Raw genomic sequence first — 16,737 nt, 5'->3', positions numbered from 1 at the left:
CAAATTAGAGTAAAGGATGAAGGTAACAATGAGACTATGTGAGGAGTATGAACTATGGTAAATCAAGGAGACACGGTGGTAGAGGTTTAAGGTAATAAACGATGTTAATGATGTGACGAATTATGAAGTAAGATCCAAAATATGAATGGGTTAAAGAAGTGAAATAGACGATGATAAGAAGGAATAATGGAGTAGGTGGCTACGGGTAATTTATGAGGTTAAACATAATCTCCTTAAAATAATAATGAGCTTAGGAAGGTTGTTAGGTTATAGATAATAAGCGTTAAGATAAGCGGTAACGTTAAAAAATTGATGAGGTTTATATAAACGAAGAGAAGGAGAGGCGGGTTAAATAAATGGATATGATGAAGGATAATGATTGCGGTAAGGATAAATATCTAGTTACCTAAGGTTATTAAAATGAAACTATAACGACGTAAATAGTGTGGTCACATTGCGAGTCTAAAAACACGAATTAAGTTGAAGGAAAATAAGAAGAATATAAGAGGGGTTATAGAGTGGTTTTAATGAGAAGTGTAACATCCCAAAATTTCTATATATTTTATATATACAATTATCTTAGTAATTATCTTAATGTATTAATTATTATTCTTTGCTTTGAATTTTTGTTATGTGTGTGGCTAGAAAATAATATTCTTAAACTATCATTTAAGGGTAGTATATTATTATTATTATTATTATTATTATTATTATTATTATTATTATTATTATTATTATTATTATTATTATTATTATTATTTAGTGACTTTATGTTCTATAATTTAAGTCATTTGTAATTTATACTATATGTTCACGTTCTTTTTTAGATTAGTTATAGGTATAGCAATTAATTATTATTTTTTTGACAAAAGGTATAGCAATTAATTATTATTTTTTATGATAAAAATCAACGGATTTATTTAGAAAAAAGAAGTGACAAAAATAGGTTGTTAAATGACCTAATCTCCTATTTGTATACTGTGCCGCACCACAAACCTACAAATAGGCATTCTTAATTATCCTCTACCGCAAAACAAAAGTATGTGGTTCTTCTGTACTGACTCTCGGCTTGATAGGCCAGCTAGCATGCATCAGTATCTTCTGATAGTGATCCTGACAATTGAAAATGAAACTCTTAGAGCAACCACATCCATGATACCCATATGGGTGGTATAAATGGGTCCCACATAATACATTATATTACTTCACACTTCCCAATTATTTAAACCACTCAACTACATTTTCTAAATATCCATACTACTCATCTAAAACTCTAAATTGGGTCCCACCTAATCACACAATACACCTCAAATTTATAATTTAAAATCACATTTTAATTTTATATTATTTTTTACATCAAAAAATTGAAAAGGAACCGTAGCATTACAATACCACGGTAGTTGTTGGGGAGAGTAAAATTCTGACACAATGTAAGAAATTTCTGCTAAGACACTCTCAAAAAGTGACCGATATTCATGCTCTAATACTTTCATGTACTTGCTCATGCTGGCCTATTCAGGTTCTAGGCATGTCGCTGTCATATGCCATTTCTAAAAAGGTTATAAAATAATTCCCATCCCCTCATAAACATATATTGTCATAAAAGAACTAACATATAAATTAATAAATTAAAATAAGTGAATTAATATAATTTCATGGAAATTAAATTACCCAAGGTAGGGTTTCTATCTAAAGGAACTCACCTTGAACCACACTCCTGGAAAAATTTCAAAGCAGCTTATCAACAATCCTTAGCTTCTGCTATCTCCAAAATTCCATAATTACTTTTCCACAATAGCTTATGCCCTAGCTTATAGCTTCGCCAATTTTGAAACAACTCAAATCACTTGTGTTCTACTCTTACTTCATCAAGCAACATGTACAAACATTCTCATTTCAGTCCCTGCACCAGAAGTTCATTGTTTGCCATTTAAGCACTTCCAAATAAGTTTAATTACCATTTAAGCACTTTTGCCATTACTAGAACAGATTATCATTTTACAAGTACTCATATACCCACTTAATATATATTTCCTAAGTTGATAATTACAAAATTATACCTGAAACAGCTCAAATTCTAATTTAAGCTTTTGTCCAAGCAACTTATCTAGTAACTTATAGCTTCTATCATATTAATTTCAATCCAAACTTTCACACAACAGTTCCAACATGTATAATCAGCCCTACAAATCACTTATACAGTAGCTTAATCCACAACTTAGTAATTTAAGGCAAAATTCCCAAAACAACTTAACTGACAGCTTATGACCTCCAGACAATTCAATTTCAATTCAAATTTTTTAGAAGTAAACCAAACATGTATACAGATCCCCTAAGCCACTCATACAAGAATTCTAACATGTTTCATTCAATAATCAAATATGGTAGCTTTTGGAACAACTTAATCACAACTTAAGCCATTAATCACTTGTACTTACACTCAATTTCAACTTTCAGCACTTGCCTCAATCTTGACACTTCTCCTTGCATCCAACTTTGAGTTTCTACTTCAAAACTTGAACCTATCATCCAAAAACATCACTACCATGAACATAATCTCTTAAATTTCATATTTCTTACTTGCAATAAAAGCTTACCTAAGTCCCAAAGGGTGGGGAGATGCTGTTATGGCTGATTAGAGTGAGAGAAATTAATTCTTGGAGTCTAGTTGAGAGATAAGTAAACTATGACTAAAGACCATTTCAATTAGGATTTGAACTCAAGTACTTCAAATCAATACGACATTAATGGAAGTTCGTTTAGCACTTGAGTCCAACCACTTGATTTGTTTTTAATAAGTTAATTTAATTGTTTCCTAAATTTATCACATTGTAAGTTATGTGTTGACATCTTAGGAAATGAAATACTATCATAAAGAGTGTGTTCAAGAGTGTACTGTCAATCAAGAGGTTAAGATTTCAGTATTACAAAGAATATAACTCTTTTGAATTTCACACTATAAGTCATTAAACCAACCTTTCCTCAATTCATATATGACAAATGACAAATCCAAATATTTCCCTCTTCTTCACATATCATGATATGAAATAAAGAAGTGCTGCACATAAATACAGAGTTGGTGTGCCATCAATATGCAAGCAACCACAACAAACTCCTACAAATTTCACATGCAGCATAATTGTTTGTGGTCTTCATCTCCTCTACCCCACCCAAACCACCAACCAGAAACAAAAACAGTAAATAAAAATACATATTGTTTTATTTAGCACTATAATCAACCCATTAAAGCTTTTTGTCCTGTGAATTTGGGCTTCACCATATGTCTTACAAGCGGGCTCAAAGCATCTTCATTCAATTTTAAGAAAGTAGCCCAATTTGGTGTATCTGTTGCGAATTCTGCTCTATACCCAACAAAAATTGCTCGCTCCCAACTAAAATGACCTTTTTGCCCATGCGTGAGTTAAGTCACGCTGCATGAGTTAACTCACGTTGAGTACTGTTTTCGAACAAAACCCAGCAGTCCATATTCACAACTCCATTTTTATTTCCCTCCACCTCCAAAAACCCTAAAAGTGCGATTTTTTGGGTCAAAATCTTCATTCTAAATCATTGCAAATCGTCAGGAAGCAAGTTTCTACGCTCACCAAGCATCAAAGAACAGGTAATGTATCATCAAAATCTATCCGCTTTTGCTGGTTTTTCTGGTTGGTTCGTCATTTTTTGTTGTAGGTGATAGGGCTTAGCGTGGGTTAACTCACACTAGTTGTATGGGCTGCGTGAGTTAGCTCACACAGAAAGTTAACACTAGCGTGACTTAAGTCAAGCTACTGTGGTGCCCAGTTTTTGAATTTATCACTATTTTTTTTGTTTTGTTTGCTTGCTGCACAAGTTATTTATTTATTTTTTCCTTGTTAATTTTTTTATTCAATAGACATAGAGTGATATGGTTGAAAATGTGGCGGATGATGGCGTTGAACCGAAACCGGCCAAAATTGAAGCTTCCAGCGTAGTTGTTGGTTCCAGCGTAGCATCTGGCGATGTCAAACCAACCAAAGATGTGAAGTTCAAAGTGAATGGATGCAATGTGAATGGATTGGTGAATGCAAGCCACCTAAGACGAGGAAGAAACCGAAGCTTGAAGGTACGGGCTCAAGGAAATCTGAATGTCCGTTTAGGTTGAAATGCTTCTTTGAGAATAATACACAAGATTGGTTGATTGCAATGCTTTGTGGAATTCACAACCATGAGTTGGCGCCAAAATTAACCGGCCACCTTCTTGCGGGTCGGCTAAAAGCGGAGGAGAAGCAAGGAGTTATCAACATGCCAAAGAGCTTTTTCTTATGTATGTGTGGCATTACAAGACAGTTAGATCTCACCAGACGATTTTGTGGTGTGTAATAGAATTGTTTTGCCATTAAGTTTATTTTGTTAAGCGGTGGTTTTAAATTGATGACGCGGTTCGTTGCAAAATTTATATTGTGGTATACAATTGTGGCTGCAATTGCGGTTACGGTGTTGTTCTGGATACCTCTAAAACCATTATGATGCAGCCGCAATTGTGGTTGCAGATCGCAATTTAAAACTATTTGAACTTTTACATATTTCATACTTGATCCGAATTTGCAGTTCTCATGGGGTCCTCTCCTCAAAGACCTCTCAAGACTGATTATGGACTGGAAAAATCAAACAGGTAAACATGTTTCCCATCTTCTCAATTAGAAAATGTTAGGGCAAAAAGTTTAATATATAGAATGGTCATTTTCTCTGTAATCTAACAAATCCATTTTGGAGATCGGTATAGCTCAGAGGATCAAGAAGCAACTTGAAGATGGTAAATTTTTTATGCAACCAACTCATGTAATGAACTTGCGTCTGTGATTTCCACCAGCAGCAAGAATGTGGTAATTTTCATTCAACTTCTATTTATCCCCTAAATGAGTTCCCTTTCTAACAAAAATGTACTTAAGTCTAGGCTATTGCTCCTAAATGATCACTTTCATCAAAGATGTGTCTGTCCTTCATTGCTCTTTATTTTTGGGTTTGGGAGAGGGCAAGAGGAATAGAATATACTTAACTTCTAAAGCATATGCCAGAGTTGAGCAAAATTGGTTTCTCTAAGCATTGACTAAATCATATAATTTGACAGTATGATGTGAGTTTGCTCAACCTGTACTTTAGTAACTGCTAGGCGTGTGTGTATCACAGGGTGTTAGAGCTGCTAGAGTAGATTGAGTTTGAGCATGTCCTCGTATCTTTTATCGCTGAATATTTGGTTGTTTTATTGTTTCCAGTTTAGAAGTATCCTTTACTTTATCACTGAGTTTCCTTTTCCATATGAAATTCAAATTTATATTCAATTACATTGACTCAGTTTCGATTGCACTAAAATTTTGGTGTTGTCACATTTAGTGCAAATGCTGGTGTGAGTTTGTTATAATTGTTACACCTATGTACTATCATATCAGCATTTTGTGTTGTTAAGGTCATGCTGAGTTTTGAATATAGAGTGAAATTCATGTACAAACTGATGCAATGGTGTCTCTCGGATCGCTCATGTTAGCGGTGTGATCTGTAAGGTCAGAACGAACTTTTGGACACTAGGTCCACATACCTTACTACCTCTTTAACCAAATCACATAAGGTGTATTTTATTCACTTCTACACATCTTCTGTTTTGTATAACAGAGCTTACGATACTTTACTTACGCTAACGTGGATTATGTTGTCGCATATTAAATTTAAATGCCTGCTATGAAACCTTTTATTTGAATGTTTTCTTCTTAGTTTGCCCAATTATTCTCATTCCTTTTTGTCTTTCTACTAACGGGAGTTGAGCATTAAAACTTGGTTTGGATAGATTTGGAATACTCTATTGTCATTTAGCCATTTCAACCTTACTAATAATTTTTGAGGTCAACCTCATCCCAGTTTTGAGGTCATTTAGCCAGTCTTCTGTAAGTGGTCATAGACGTGTATCACTACATCTGTAAGGCTTCCATGTGTAGATATTTGTCTTCACATATTAATTTGTGAAAAATAAATTTCATAATACAAATTTGTGGTAGAAATTCTATATAAATAAGAGATTATGATAGTTTTATTGTTATTTAATTGCAGCTCATTTGCATAGTAACGCCTTCATCAAGTAATAGTGAAGAGACACATAATGCATTGAAGTCTGTTAACCGGGCAAGGCACGACACATAATGCATTGAAGTTTGCTAACCGGGCAAGGCACATTGAAATTCAAGCAGCACAAAACAAGGCAAGTTAAAATTAAAACTACTTTTGATTAAATCAGAATTTTGTTCCTGCAAAATAACAAAGAGTACAATTGGCACTAAGTAAAAAGTACATGATTCAACTCCCAATCTCCTTTGAAGTCCTAATGCTGTGATTAATTCCAAATAGATGCTCTACAATAGCTAAGGAAGTTGTTCTTTGCAGGACTTAAGTGGGAGTAAATTGCAAGCTTACTCAAATGCTATACCACTAGTTTTCCACTTTGAATTTATTGACTGCAGATTTTGCTATGTTTTATTTACAGGGTTATGGGCATTACATAAAGGAACAAATGTTAAATGAGTCTCTTGAGGAGATAATGAGGAAACGACTTGAAGAACATTCAACAGAGGCAAGTCAGATACTTGAATATCACTTGGAGGCTTGCCTTATGTAAAGTTTTTTTTATTGCTTGTTTTGAATCTCTTTTTATTTCTCTCTTCATTCAGTCAATGATTTCTAGGTTTGACGGTGATGCAGGGCCAAAACAGAAGTCGTTATGAATTCAGGGCGGTTCCGCCCTGTTGCCTAACAAGTGTGATTGGGAAATCAATCCTTATGAGCTCGACTTCTCAAGTTCTGCGCGTATTGGAAAGGTATTGCCTCATGCATTTTATTCATTTCATTTGTATAGTGTGTGTTATACTCGAGAGCATATGAGATATTTATTTCAAAACTTGCAGTGTGTTTTAGTTGTTCTGTCACTGTTTATTAGCGTAGACATGGATTATTCTGTGAGATTTATTATGTTGTGCATATGGACTTACGAGGTGTGAGTCTTCCTGTCTTGACAATGAATATCAAGCCCTATGAGACCCAATTTTTAGTGGATAGACTCTATCAAATGAGTATTTCAGTGTCAGAATATAAAGCTGCTACTGGGGCTTTAATCCGTGACCTGTTGTTGACTTGCTATTTGAATGTCTACTTTTGTTTATCGCCTTAATTTTCGTGATTATCTGGGGTAAAGTTGATAATCATTTGATTGAAAAAATTATTAGAGTGAGCCACTACTCGATTTATTATGCCAAAGGAATATTTTTAATGTAATCTGCAATGAGATGATCGGAAACTGCATGCTTATATTAATCCACATGGAAAACTATTGATTAGTAACTTTGTTTCTCAGTGACAGGTATGAAGATTTAAGAAACTTGATATGATAGAATAGAACTTGTACCATTGAGTGTTCTATTACTCTCACTAAATCTACATATGCTTATTGCGATCGCCTGATTGGTCCTCCAATCCAACAGTCTCTTTTTGTGCCTTGCAGGATCTAATAATGTTGATTATAAATCTTTAAGTGATGAAGAATGGAATAAGTCACCTAACAGAAGACCAATTTTATGCTACTCAAAATTTTATCAGGCTTAGGCATCAATCAATATATTTTTCAATTGGAGTTATGAGTATAGTTCATTTAGACTAAGATCAATTAGGCTCACAACCATAATTGTTGTATACATACATTGAAATAAGAAGAAGAAAAAGGTGGAAGTTAGGCACATGAAAATCGTTTAGAATCGTCCATTACATAGAAGTGAAGAACAAATGATCAATGTTCATGGAACTTGTTAGTATGAAAAGAGAATATTCTAGCAAAATCGTACAACCACACAAATGTTTTTTGTTAAGAAGCTAAGCTAGCCCACCCAACCACCACGCAAATGTTAGAATCTATAGAAAGCATACACTACATGTCATGGACAAAATCAACATATCCACAATCTTAACGGTAAACCGCTTCATTATCAGTTTTGAACTGAATTCCCAAAATAAGTGAAACCAAATAGGGAGATGCACATATAGACTTGCAACTGCTACTTATTTCACAAACTTTCAAAATAATACTGCAAAGCCAAACATTGATATCTTGGTCTCTCTCTTACATCAAAGTGACCTTTTTTTTTTTTTTTGAGGAGTACATCAAAGTGACATAGAATGTTAAATTCAAAGCATCAATATTTTAAAAGACGGACAATGTACGTATTTAGTAATTCGACAGGCTCATTAGGAGTGTCGAAACTAAGATAAAGAACACGAGCTAGTTAAATGACATCTTGAAGAATTCAGTTAATTGACAGCATAATATTCCAACAAAATTTCTTCATAAGTTTCTTTGTAAGAGTTCAGTAATTGTTTGATATATTTTTTTTTTTTTTGAAATAGCGAAATTTTATTCACGTCGAGATTGCGCGAGACGCACAAAAACTCGCGGCCAAAACTGAGATACAAGAAAGTGCGCAAAAACAGCACAGCCAAAAACATAAAAGCACCTAGCCACACCACGCAGGGAGGGAAAAAACTCAGGCATACCAGAGCAGCAACAGGACAGCAGCACAGGTGCAAAGAAGCAGGACAGCAGTGAGGCTGTCATATACTCCTAGCCAAAAAAGCAGAACAGCAGCATACCAAAGCCGCAGCACCCGCGTAACAGACCCCAAAAACCACCATTACCGCACCAGACACTCTTGCGGATTCCAAGTCCATTCGTAGTACAAACAAACCGGCAAATTCAAGCGGCTCAAAACCCACCTCCATGCTAACACCTTAATGTCCTCCACCATCTCATCAATGCGAAAAGGAGAATTGTTGAAAATGAAGTCATTTCTAACTCTCCAAATAGTCCAAACCGCGGCGTGCCAAATAATCCGATAACCGTTCCGAATCTTCCTATTCCTTGACAACTCATCCCACCACTTCCAAAGATGAAACAAATCCGGTGGTGGATAAAAATTGAAACCGAGCCATGACAGAAGCTTGGTCCAAACTGCTGTTGCCATAACACAGTTGAGGAAAAGATGATCCGTCACTTCCGGAACCCCATCATACAACACACAGGAAAGAGTGGAGTCCGGTGGAAGGACATGCCTCCTCGATAGGTTGGCTCTAGTCGGTATCCTATCGCGAAGAAGCTTCCAAGAAAAGGCAATCACCTTTGCCGGTGCCGGACTCTTCCAAATATGTGAAAACACCGACAGCTGCACCTCCGTTCGCGGGACGGTCACCACCAATTCATCCAATTTCCTATACATGGAACTCACCGAAAAGGAACCCTTCTCCTCCAACTTCCACCACCACCTATCTGGCACATCAAGCCTCAGAAAACCCCCCAAATCCTCCAATAACTCACCCAAAATATTGTCCTCCCAGACAAACAGCGGACGCCTCCAAGAGAGGGCCCAGTTCGGTTCCGCATCAACTGGCCCACATAACTCCCCCACTTTGGCCTCTCTTTGGTTAGACAAGGAAAATTGTTTGATATATATAATCCCATAACATCAAAACATCATCAACTACTAATGCCAAAAATCCAACTACTGGAATCCAAGTTGAGGTAAATAAACAATGCAGCTATTAAATCAAATGACAAACAATATAGCATATTCAAAACAAGTATATATGCACAAACAATATAGCATATTCAAAACAAGTATATATAAACAATTGAATATTGAAGACTTTACTTAGACTCCTTCTTTGTAACATGTTTCCTACAGTTGGATCATTCATTTGCATTCTGCAAAGCAATCAATTAATCATCTTTCTTTAAGGCATTTCAAATAACTTGATATTTTCATCAAGTCAAACGTATACTGTCAAATGGAAAGATAACAGACTTTCAATATAAAATTTATAAAGAAACAATATTCATAATTATAAAATGCTTTATTAATTTTTCATATACTGCATAATCATAATTATGATAATGAGTGATTGACAAACCACTTTTTATTATCCAAGGTAAAATGATCCTAATAAACAGAATCATAAATCTCTTAGTTGAGAACAAGAAAACCAACTAATGATTTACAGGATTTGACAAACCACTTTTTCTTGTAAATTATTCTATTTGATGGTGCTTCTTCATGACCGAGTTCCTCAACCATGCGTGTACTTAAATCATAGCAGACTATTTTTTCATCTTTTTTTTTGAAGAATATATCACCATTCCTCCCTGCTCCAATAGGTCTCTCAATATAGAAGGGCAAAGGTCCAATAGTGAAGAGTTTAGTCCATGATTCACTCACACCAAGTTCACCTAAAATCGATATGTCAAAGGTAGTCGTTTTTGGATACCAAGATATCAAAGCGATGGACCCATTTAACACCACCGATTGTGCCGCCATACCATATGTTATGGGCGCGCTTGTTGTAAAATACACATAGCTGCTGAGGTCAAATGATACCAACCAAGGTTGATTATCATTACTGAACCAATGACAAATTCCATCATTCATGTATAATATATGTTTGTTTGTATCTGAAGGCATATTGACATCAAGTTTTTCCCAAGTGTTACATCTTAAACTATAAATCTCCCATACAAAATCATAAAATATTTTTTCCGATTGCGCTTCTTCTGGTAGATTGAGATAAAAAAGATCTCTTTCACTTAATGGAAAATAATTTATACACCTAATAATCTTATAGTCATCTCTAACACGGTCATAACCAAATCCATGAAAACAAATCAAAGTGCTCCAATAAGGTGACACAGACTCCATAGGACTTGGAGGAATGACAACGATTTCATCTGTTGTTGGATTCCACAATACAAGTGTACTGTCATCTGCATTGGAAAGGCAAAGGGTTCCGTTATTAGTGCTAGAACCCCTAATATAAAAGATAGGGTCCTCCTGTTGAAGTGGAGTTGGCAAGTCCAATTTAAGTCTATTCTCAAAGCTCTGACTAGACAGTAAATGCAAAAAGGAGACAGTCCAGCCACCTTTATAGACAACCTGGTGTAGGATGAGTGATGTATCATCGTAGTAGGAGTGAGAAATAGATATGAAATTAGTCCTGAACCTGGTGATGAAATTAGGGTTTTCAAATAAGAGAGACCATGTTTTGTGTACACATCCAAAACGTTTCAAAGATTTAAAGGAAGTTTCGACAAAACTAATAATGCAAGATCTTGAGGTATGTGGTTTCTAACCTTTTTTACGGGTATGCGCGCGGTAGTTTTTCGCGTGTATATGTTGGCCTCATGACTAATTTGGGTACCTTTGGGGGCTCTATTTTGGGAGTTATGATGTCCCTTATACTTGCGGCGCTTTTGTTGTATTTTTTCCCTTCCTTCCCGTGAGAGTTTATTGCTCCTTGCATTGCCTCGACGTGAATAAAATTTTCTATTCAAAAAAAAAGAAAAAAACGGCCATCGAGAGAGTGGAAGGGGTTATTACGGAAGAGGGAGGATTTGCAAGGTTACTCGTGTTTCTGGGCTTATAAACAAACAATGTTCTTGAATACTTAATTCACAAGTAAGGGTTTGACAAAGATTACTTAATTCATAAGTTTTCCTTTTTTTTAATTACAATAACCAAACAAAATAAATCATTATTTGTTTTATAAATTATTTTAATTAATTGATATCAAAATCACTTTTATTTTAATTTGTAATGAAACGGGTCCTGAATTGTTTTTTTTTTAAAGAGGTGGTTTTTATCATGATAAAAAAATCTATATATTATTGAGTGTCGTTTTTTTAATTTGTAAAAAATTTCTCATATATTTAATTTACATTTACTAAACTTTATGTCGTACATGTGATTTTATCTCATCATGTGTTTCTAATAAAAAACATTAATAAATACATTTCACTTATGAATAATATAAAAAATATAGGAGAAACATTTTATACTGATCTTAAAAAAACACGGGAAAAAAAGAGTAAATAAAAAAGAAAAAAGCACATGACTTTTTTTCAAAAAAAAAAAAAAAGGACTATTTCTCACTGATACATATTTTTACATCTAAATTTATTCAATTATATCCAATTGAATGATCACAAATAACATAACTTTGGGAGAGTTACAAAATCTTTCTTTCTCATTTATAAATTATACACAAGATTAGTATTTATTATGAGAAATACAACTACTTTACATAAAACTACATATCATCAAGATTACTTCTTTTGTATATATGATTTTCATACGCTTTTTGGTTTATCTTAATGTCATATTATAAAATTACTATTTTTAATCGTTATTCATTACTAATCATTATATCCTTACAAAGAATGACTATAAAAAAATAAAATAAAACACAAGACAAACATTACTCTCTAATTAATTAGACGCTAACTAATATCGTTGTACAAATCATACACGAGACAACAATCAGTCACATATTAATTAGTTAAATTGATTTTTTTTTATGTATTGTATATAGGCATGACAAAAAAACTCATACCCGTCTGAACCAAACTCAATTTAACGGGATTTTTCCCGCATCAACTCGGTTTGAGTTTTCCCCGATTTTAAAACACGGGTACGGGATGAGTAACGGGGATATAGGTATACCCTCCCCGAACCCATACTCAAACTCGTCCCCAATGTTGAAAATCATTTTATTGCCCCCTTTTAAATCAAAAGAAACGCAAACCATAAATCATTTCAGCCACACAATCAGAGTCTCAATCTGAAAGATGACACTCACTTATCAGAGTTCTCCCTATTCCCCATCACCATAGCCATGATCTATGTCATTTCTTTGCAGGATAATGCATTGCAACATTGCGTATGAGGTAGAAAAATACTTCTATTTTATTATAAAAAAAAAAAAAAAATCAATTGCAAGGATGAGACGGGGATATCCGAATCTATCGGAGACAGGGATGAAATTCGATTTCTTATATGTGTTGGGATTCTGATATTGATGCATTTTATGCTGTGCCTATAATCCCTAAAGTGACTACCAGTTATCAATTGATTCTGTTGCAAGAAACATTGAATTGTTAGGTTAAGGTTATAGAATAGTATTTTGCTTCTCTGGTAGTATTTCTGTTTTCAGTCCTATTTTCAAATAGTTTCTACGTTGCAGCTCATCATAGAAGCTTTCTCCGAGTTGATTGTTCAATGTAATTAAGGCGTTTAATCAATTTGCAACGCATAATAAGGACAGACTTTCAAAAGTTTCTCTTATGAGAATTACCTGCAGGTCTGCCATTTAGCAGGGCTATGATCTGGATGAACATGTAGAATCCTTTGGACCTCTGGTAGATTGAAGTATTTAGTGTTGTGCTGCGCCGTGCAAGGATCATATACAGTTCTGACTTCTGAGATTTCCAACACGCTGTTACACGACAAAGCATATGAATAAGGATTTGTACTATAAAATTGTACTATTCTGGACTTCAATTCAGTGTTGATAATATGCATCAGTATCCATTGTTGGAGTGTATAAGCTATATAGTAGAATTTCTACCATTGTCGATGTTTGTGGGAGATAATATTACGGACAGTATGTTACTACTGTCCCAAGGCTATAGTTGGGTTTTTCAGTTAACAAAATGTGTCAATTCATATCACAACCTCTGCTGGAGCATCGGAATGTTGTGAAAACACATCTTGACGTATTCAAAAGGTGCCATTGGCCATGGTCTCAATCTACAACTTGCTGTGAGTGCCAACACTAAAATCTGAGTGCCTTTTGTGATGGGGATTTGGACCTTAGAAATTGACGACAGAAAGCCCACTTATGGTGCATCCGTGCATGTCTCTTTCTTGGCCCTAATTTGATTTCATGGTGGTCCAAGAAGTGAACATCGGTGGCTCGGTCTAGTGCAGTTGCCGAATATAGAAGTCTTGATATGGTTGCATCTTAAATAGCATGGATTTGGTCTTTACGAACTTGGGGTCTCTTGCTCCCAGAGGCTGCCAAGGATAAGCTTTTGAATTGAGCTTCAGCACTTTCGACGTAAGAGTTTGCTTATTTGATCATTTGGAAATTAAATTTTGCCCAAGTAATAATCAATTAATCATGCACAATGTTGAACTCCTATCATCCACATTAGAAGCCCATTCTGCATCACAAAAGCTTGCAAACTAAGAGTCCACTAAACAGAAGCAGGTTGTAGAACAAGACCAAAATCAGGTGTCCCTTTATCTAAGAATGCACTTGACAGATGAACAGTGAGTTTGCGAGGGTTATGACGTAAACTGAAAATTATCACGAATTCCACGTCCTCTCATATTTTCTGTTATTGTGTTACATAGGGATATATCTCAAATTATAAGGGCAGTGTTCTATTGTTTAACATTTATGGTATCAATATTGTTTGGTTCCTATCAGTTTGGATCGAGGGTTTTAGAGGGGACATGAGGACTTATTTTTCAATATCTTCAGAATTTTGAAATATATATCGAAATATAAACTAAGCCCTCCACTCTAAAATCCAACACCTAAACATGTAATAAAAAAAAATAAAGCATACAAGTAAGACAGTAGTAGAAGCAAGAAAGGTAGACTGACATGCTTTCCTTTAACCATCTGATTATCATTAGCATGGCAAGGAGTGGTAAAGATGTTGTATGGATCTATATTACCAAGTTCTTTTTCAGCAATTTCCCAGATTTTTTCACATGACTCTGAATGGTGTTTGACCGACTGAAAATCACATAACAGGTTCAAGAGCTTGAATGTTATATCTGAAATCATACTATTTGTCCACATAAACTGGAACATTCCCAATTGATCATGGAAATCATCTGTTAGAGCATTTCCTACCTGCAGCAGACAGTGAAATATACTATTGATTGAGTTCTAAGAAAAGTCTTCGCCTAATGACTCGCGGCGGAATTTCACATCCTTTTTTTCTGCTATTTATTCTCCACATCTATGCAATCTTGGAAAACTCTTTTCACATCAGATATTTACTAGTTTTTATGCAAAAAAAATTGAATTCATACCATGTAACCTTTGAGATTTATAGAATTTTGTTTTGTAACTGAGTTGTACTTTACAATAACTTGGCTAAGTTGGGGAACATAATGTCCTGAAACAAGGGAAGCCAGAATCAAAGAACTCAATGATAAAGTTTCCTTATCTATCTCACCATTTGTATTTACCTGCATAGCTCTCACCACTAATGAAAAAGTCTGTTTCTTTATACCGGGGAAAACGCTCAAACCACTTCAATAGAAATATGAGAGAGTCCTCAGCTGCACATAATTAAGGTATCAAATCAATAGCCGAGATCAATTAATGCATGTAAATGCGTATATTTATAAATGTAGCGAATCCAGATCCTATTAGGTAATATCTTCCTTACCTGTCCTCTTATCTCCATTGTTGAGAATATCAGAAGAAGCATTTGAATATGAAAATCCAACTCCAACAGGAGAGTCAATAAAAAGAATGTATGGCAACTGCAAAAAAATCAAACTGAAATGATGCAATACATCATAGCTCATAGAATACATTTTTTAAATGCTTAAACACAACCACTCACCTTGATTCCAAGAATAAGGATTAAGATAAAGGGTATTGCCATCCGAATTAATATGAAAAGGACCAATTTCCTCAGCCTCTCCATAAGCAATAGATGAACAAACAGGACCACCATTGAACCAGTAAAATAGTGTCCTACCAACATCCTTGTTAACTGTAATATAACCAGAATAGTGTTCAAAGTTGATGTTGAAGTTTTGACCTGGGAGTGCTGTTACAATCCTGTCTTGCTCTTGTTGGATAAATGGGTCAGTTGCAAAGGCTAATATGATGTTGCATAGGAAAAGGGCTGCCAATGTTATGATGTCTTTGAACAAAATTTGAGATCACTTAGAATTCACCATTTTAGATTGTAGATAGTGAAGGTACCACTCATGCACTCACTTCCTTAGATAATTTTTTTTTTTATATTACCACATTTTCCAAATTATAAGTTACTAGCGTACAATTTCAAATGTAAAACTTTTTTCTCACAACAAAAAAAAAAATATATAAAACTTCTTTTATACATACATATAATCAAATCAGATGTCACTTTTTATGTTAGTTTTTAAACTATATCTAAAAATATATTTTTGTCATTCTTTCAAAAAAAAAAAAAAAAATATATATATATATATATATATATATATATATATATATATATATATAACATGATTTGATTTTTGATGCATGCATAAAAAAGTTTTACATTTTTGATGCATGAAAGTTAATCTTAATTAACTCCGATGGTTTTATTAAGCGGTAAAGTCAAGATGAAAAATTCTACAAAATGTGGAATGTAATGAACATTTTTTGTCTTTGTGGTAGATAGAAGAAATAGAAAAATAACCATTGAAATTCATACACACAAGTGGAGGTGTCATGGTAAATACCCTGGTCATGGCGTCTGAGCTAATAATTTGAATATTTTTACTAGTTGAGCTATGACTTATTTAAGTAATGGACACTATATCATGAAGACATTAAATAACTTCACAATTATAACACCTACCAATTTGATTAGACGTCTATTTATGGTCTTCAATTTGATTGGACCGGCGCTCCAACTAATATACCAACATTGATCAAAATAAAAAGGCTTAAATGTAATTTTATTCCCCTATTTAAAAAATATATATTAAGTTTTGATTCCCCTATTTTAAAAATCAACTTTTTGTCCCCAAATGTCATTTTAAAAAATATCAATAGCAAAGATTTATAACTAAAAAAAAAATTTATAGCAAAGATTTATAACTAAAAAAAATCTCCCTC

The 16,737-nt window shown here is 34.2% G+C and overlaps 3 protein-coding genes across 5 annotated transcripts; all 3 read right to left on the bottom strand.

Moving 5' to 3' along the window:
* Window positions 1-8,394: 8,394 nt before the first annotated feature.
* Window positions 8,395-11,355, bottom strand: LOC146949921 (F-box protein CPR1-like). Its single transcript, XM_085748586.1, has 2 exons — window positions 11,254-11,355; window positions 8,395-11,180 (listed from the first exon to the last, which is right to left on the bottom strand). The coding sequence occupies exons 1-2, from the start codon at window positions 11,353-11,355 to the stop codon at window positions 10,026-10,028; spliced, it is 1,257 nt and encodes a 418-aa protein (XP_085604712.1). The 3' UTR covers window positions 8,395-10,025.
* LOC146949920 (serine carboxypeptidase II-2-like) lies at window positions 8,395-15,881 on the bottom strand. Of its 3 annotated transcripts, none has more exons than XM_085745921.1 (6): window positions 15,485-15,881; window positions 15,305-15,401; window positions 15,102-15,194; window positions 14,943-15,028; window positions 14,506-14,760; window positions 8,395-14,056 (listed from the first exon to the last, which is right to left on the bottom strand). In XM_085745921.1, exons 1-6 carry the CDS (start codon window positions 15,626-15,628, stop codon window positions 14,012-14,014), a joined length of 720 nt encoding a protein of 239 aa, XP_085602047.1. In that variant the 5' UTR covers window positions 15,629-15,881; the 3' UTR covers window positions 8,395-14,011. The 3 variants fall into 3 exon arrangements, with proteins under 3 accessions (XP_085602047.1, XP_085602048.1, XP_085602046.1); XM_085745922.1 differs by having other exon boundaries at window positions 8,395-13,326; XM_085745920.1 differs by having other exon boundaries at window positions 13,423-14,760.
* Window positions 8,700-9,281, bottom strand: LOC146949922 (uncharacterized). Its single transcript, XM_085748587.1, has one exon. The coding sequence runs from the start codon at window positions 9,279-9,281 to the stop codon at window positions 8,700-8,702; it is 582 nt and encodes a 193-aa protein (XP_085604713.1).
* Window positions 15,882-16,737: the final 856 nt, after the last annotated feature.

The sequence above is a fragment of the Medicago sativa genome, chromosome 2 (assembly GCF_051527215.1).
Source record: "Medicago sativa cultivar Bolivia chromosome 2, Bolivia_mono, whole genome shotgun sequence".
Taxonomy (NCBI): Eukaryota; Viridiplantae; Streptophyta; class Magnoliopsida; order Fabales; family Fabaceae; genus Medicago; species Medicago sativa.
This window is presented reverse-complemented; position numbering and strand designations above follow the sequence as displayed.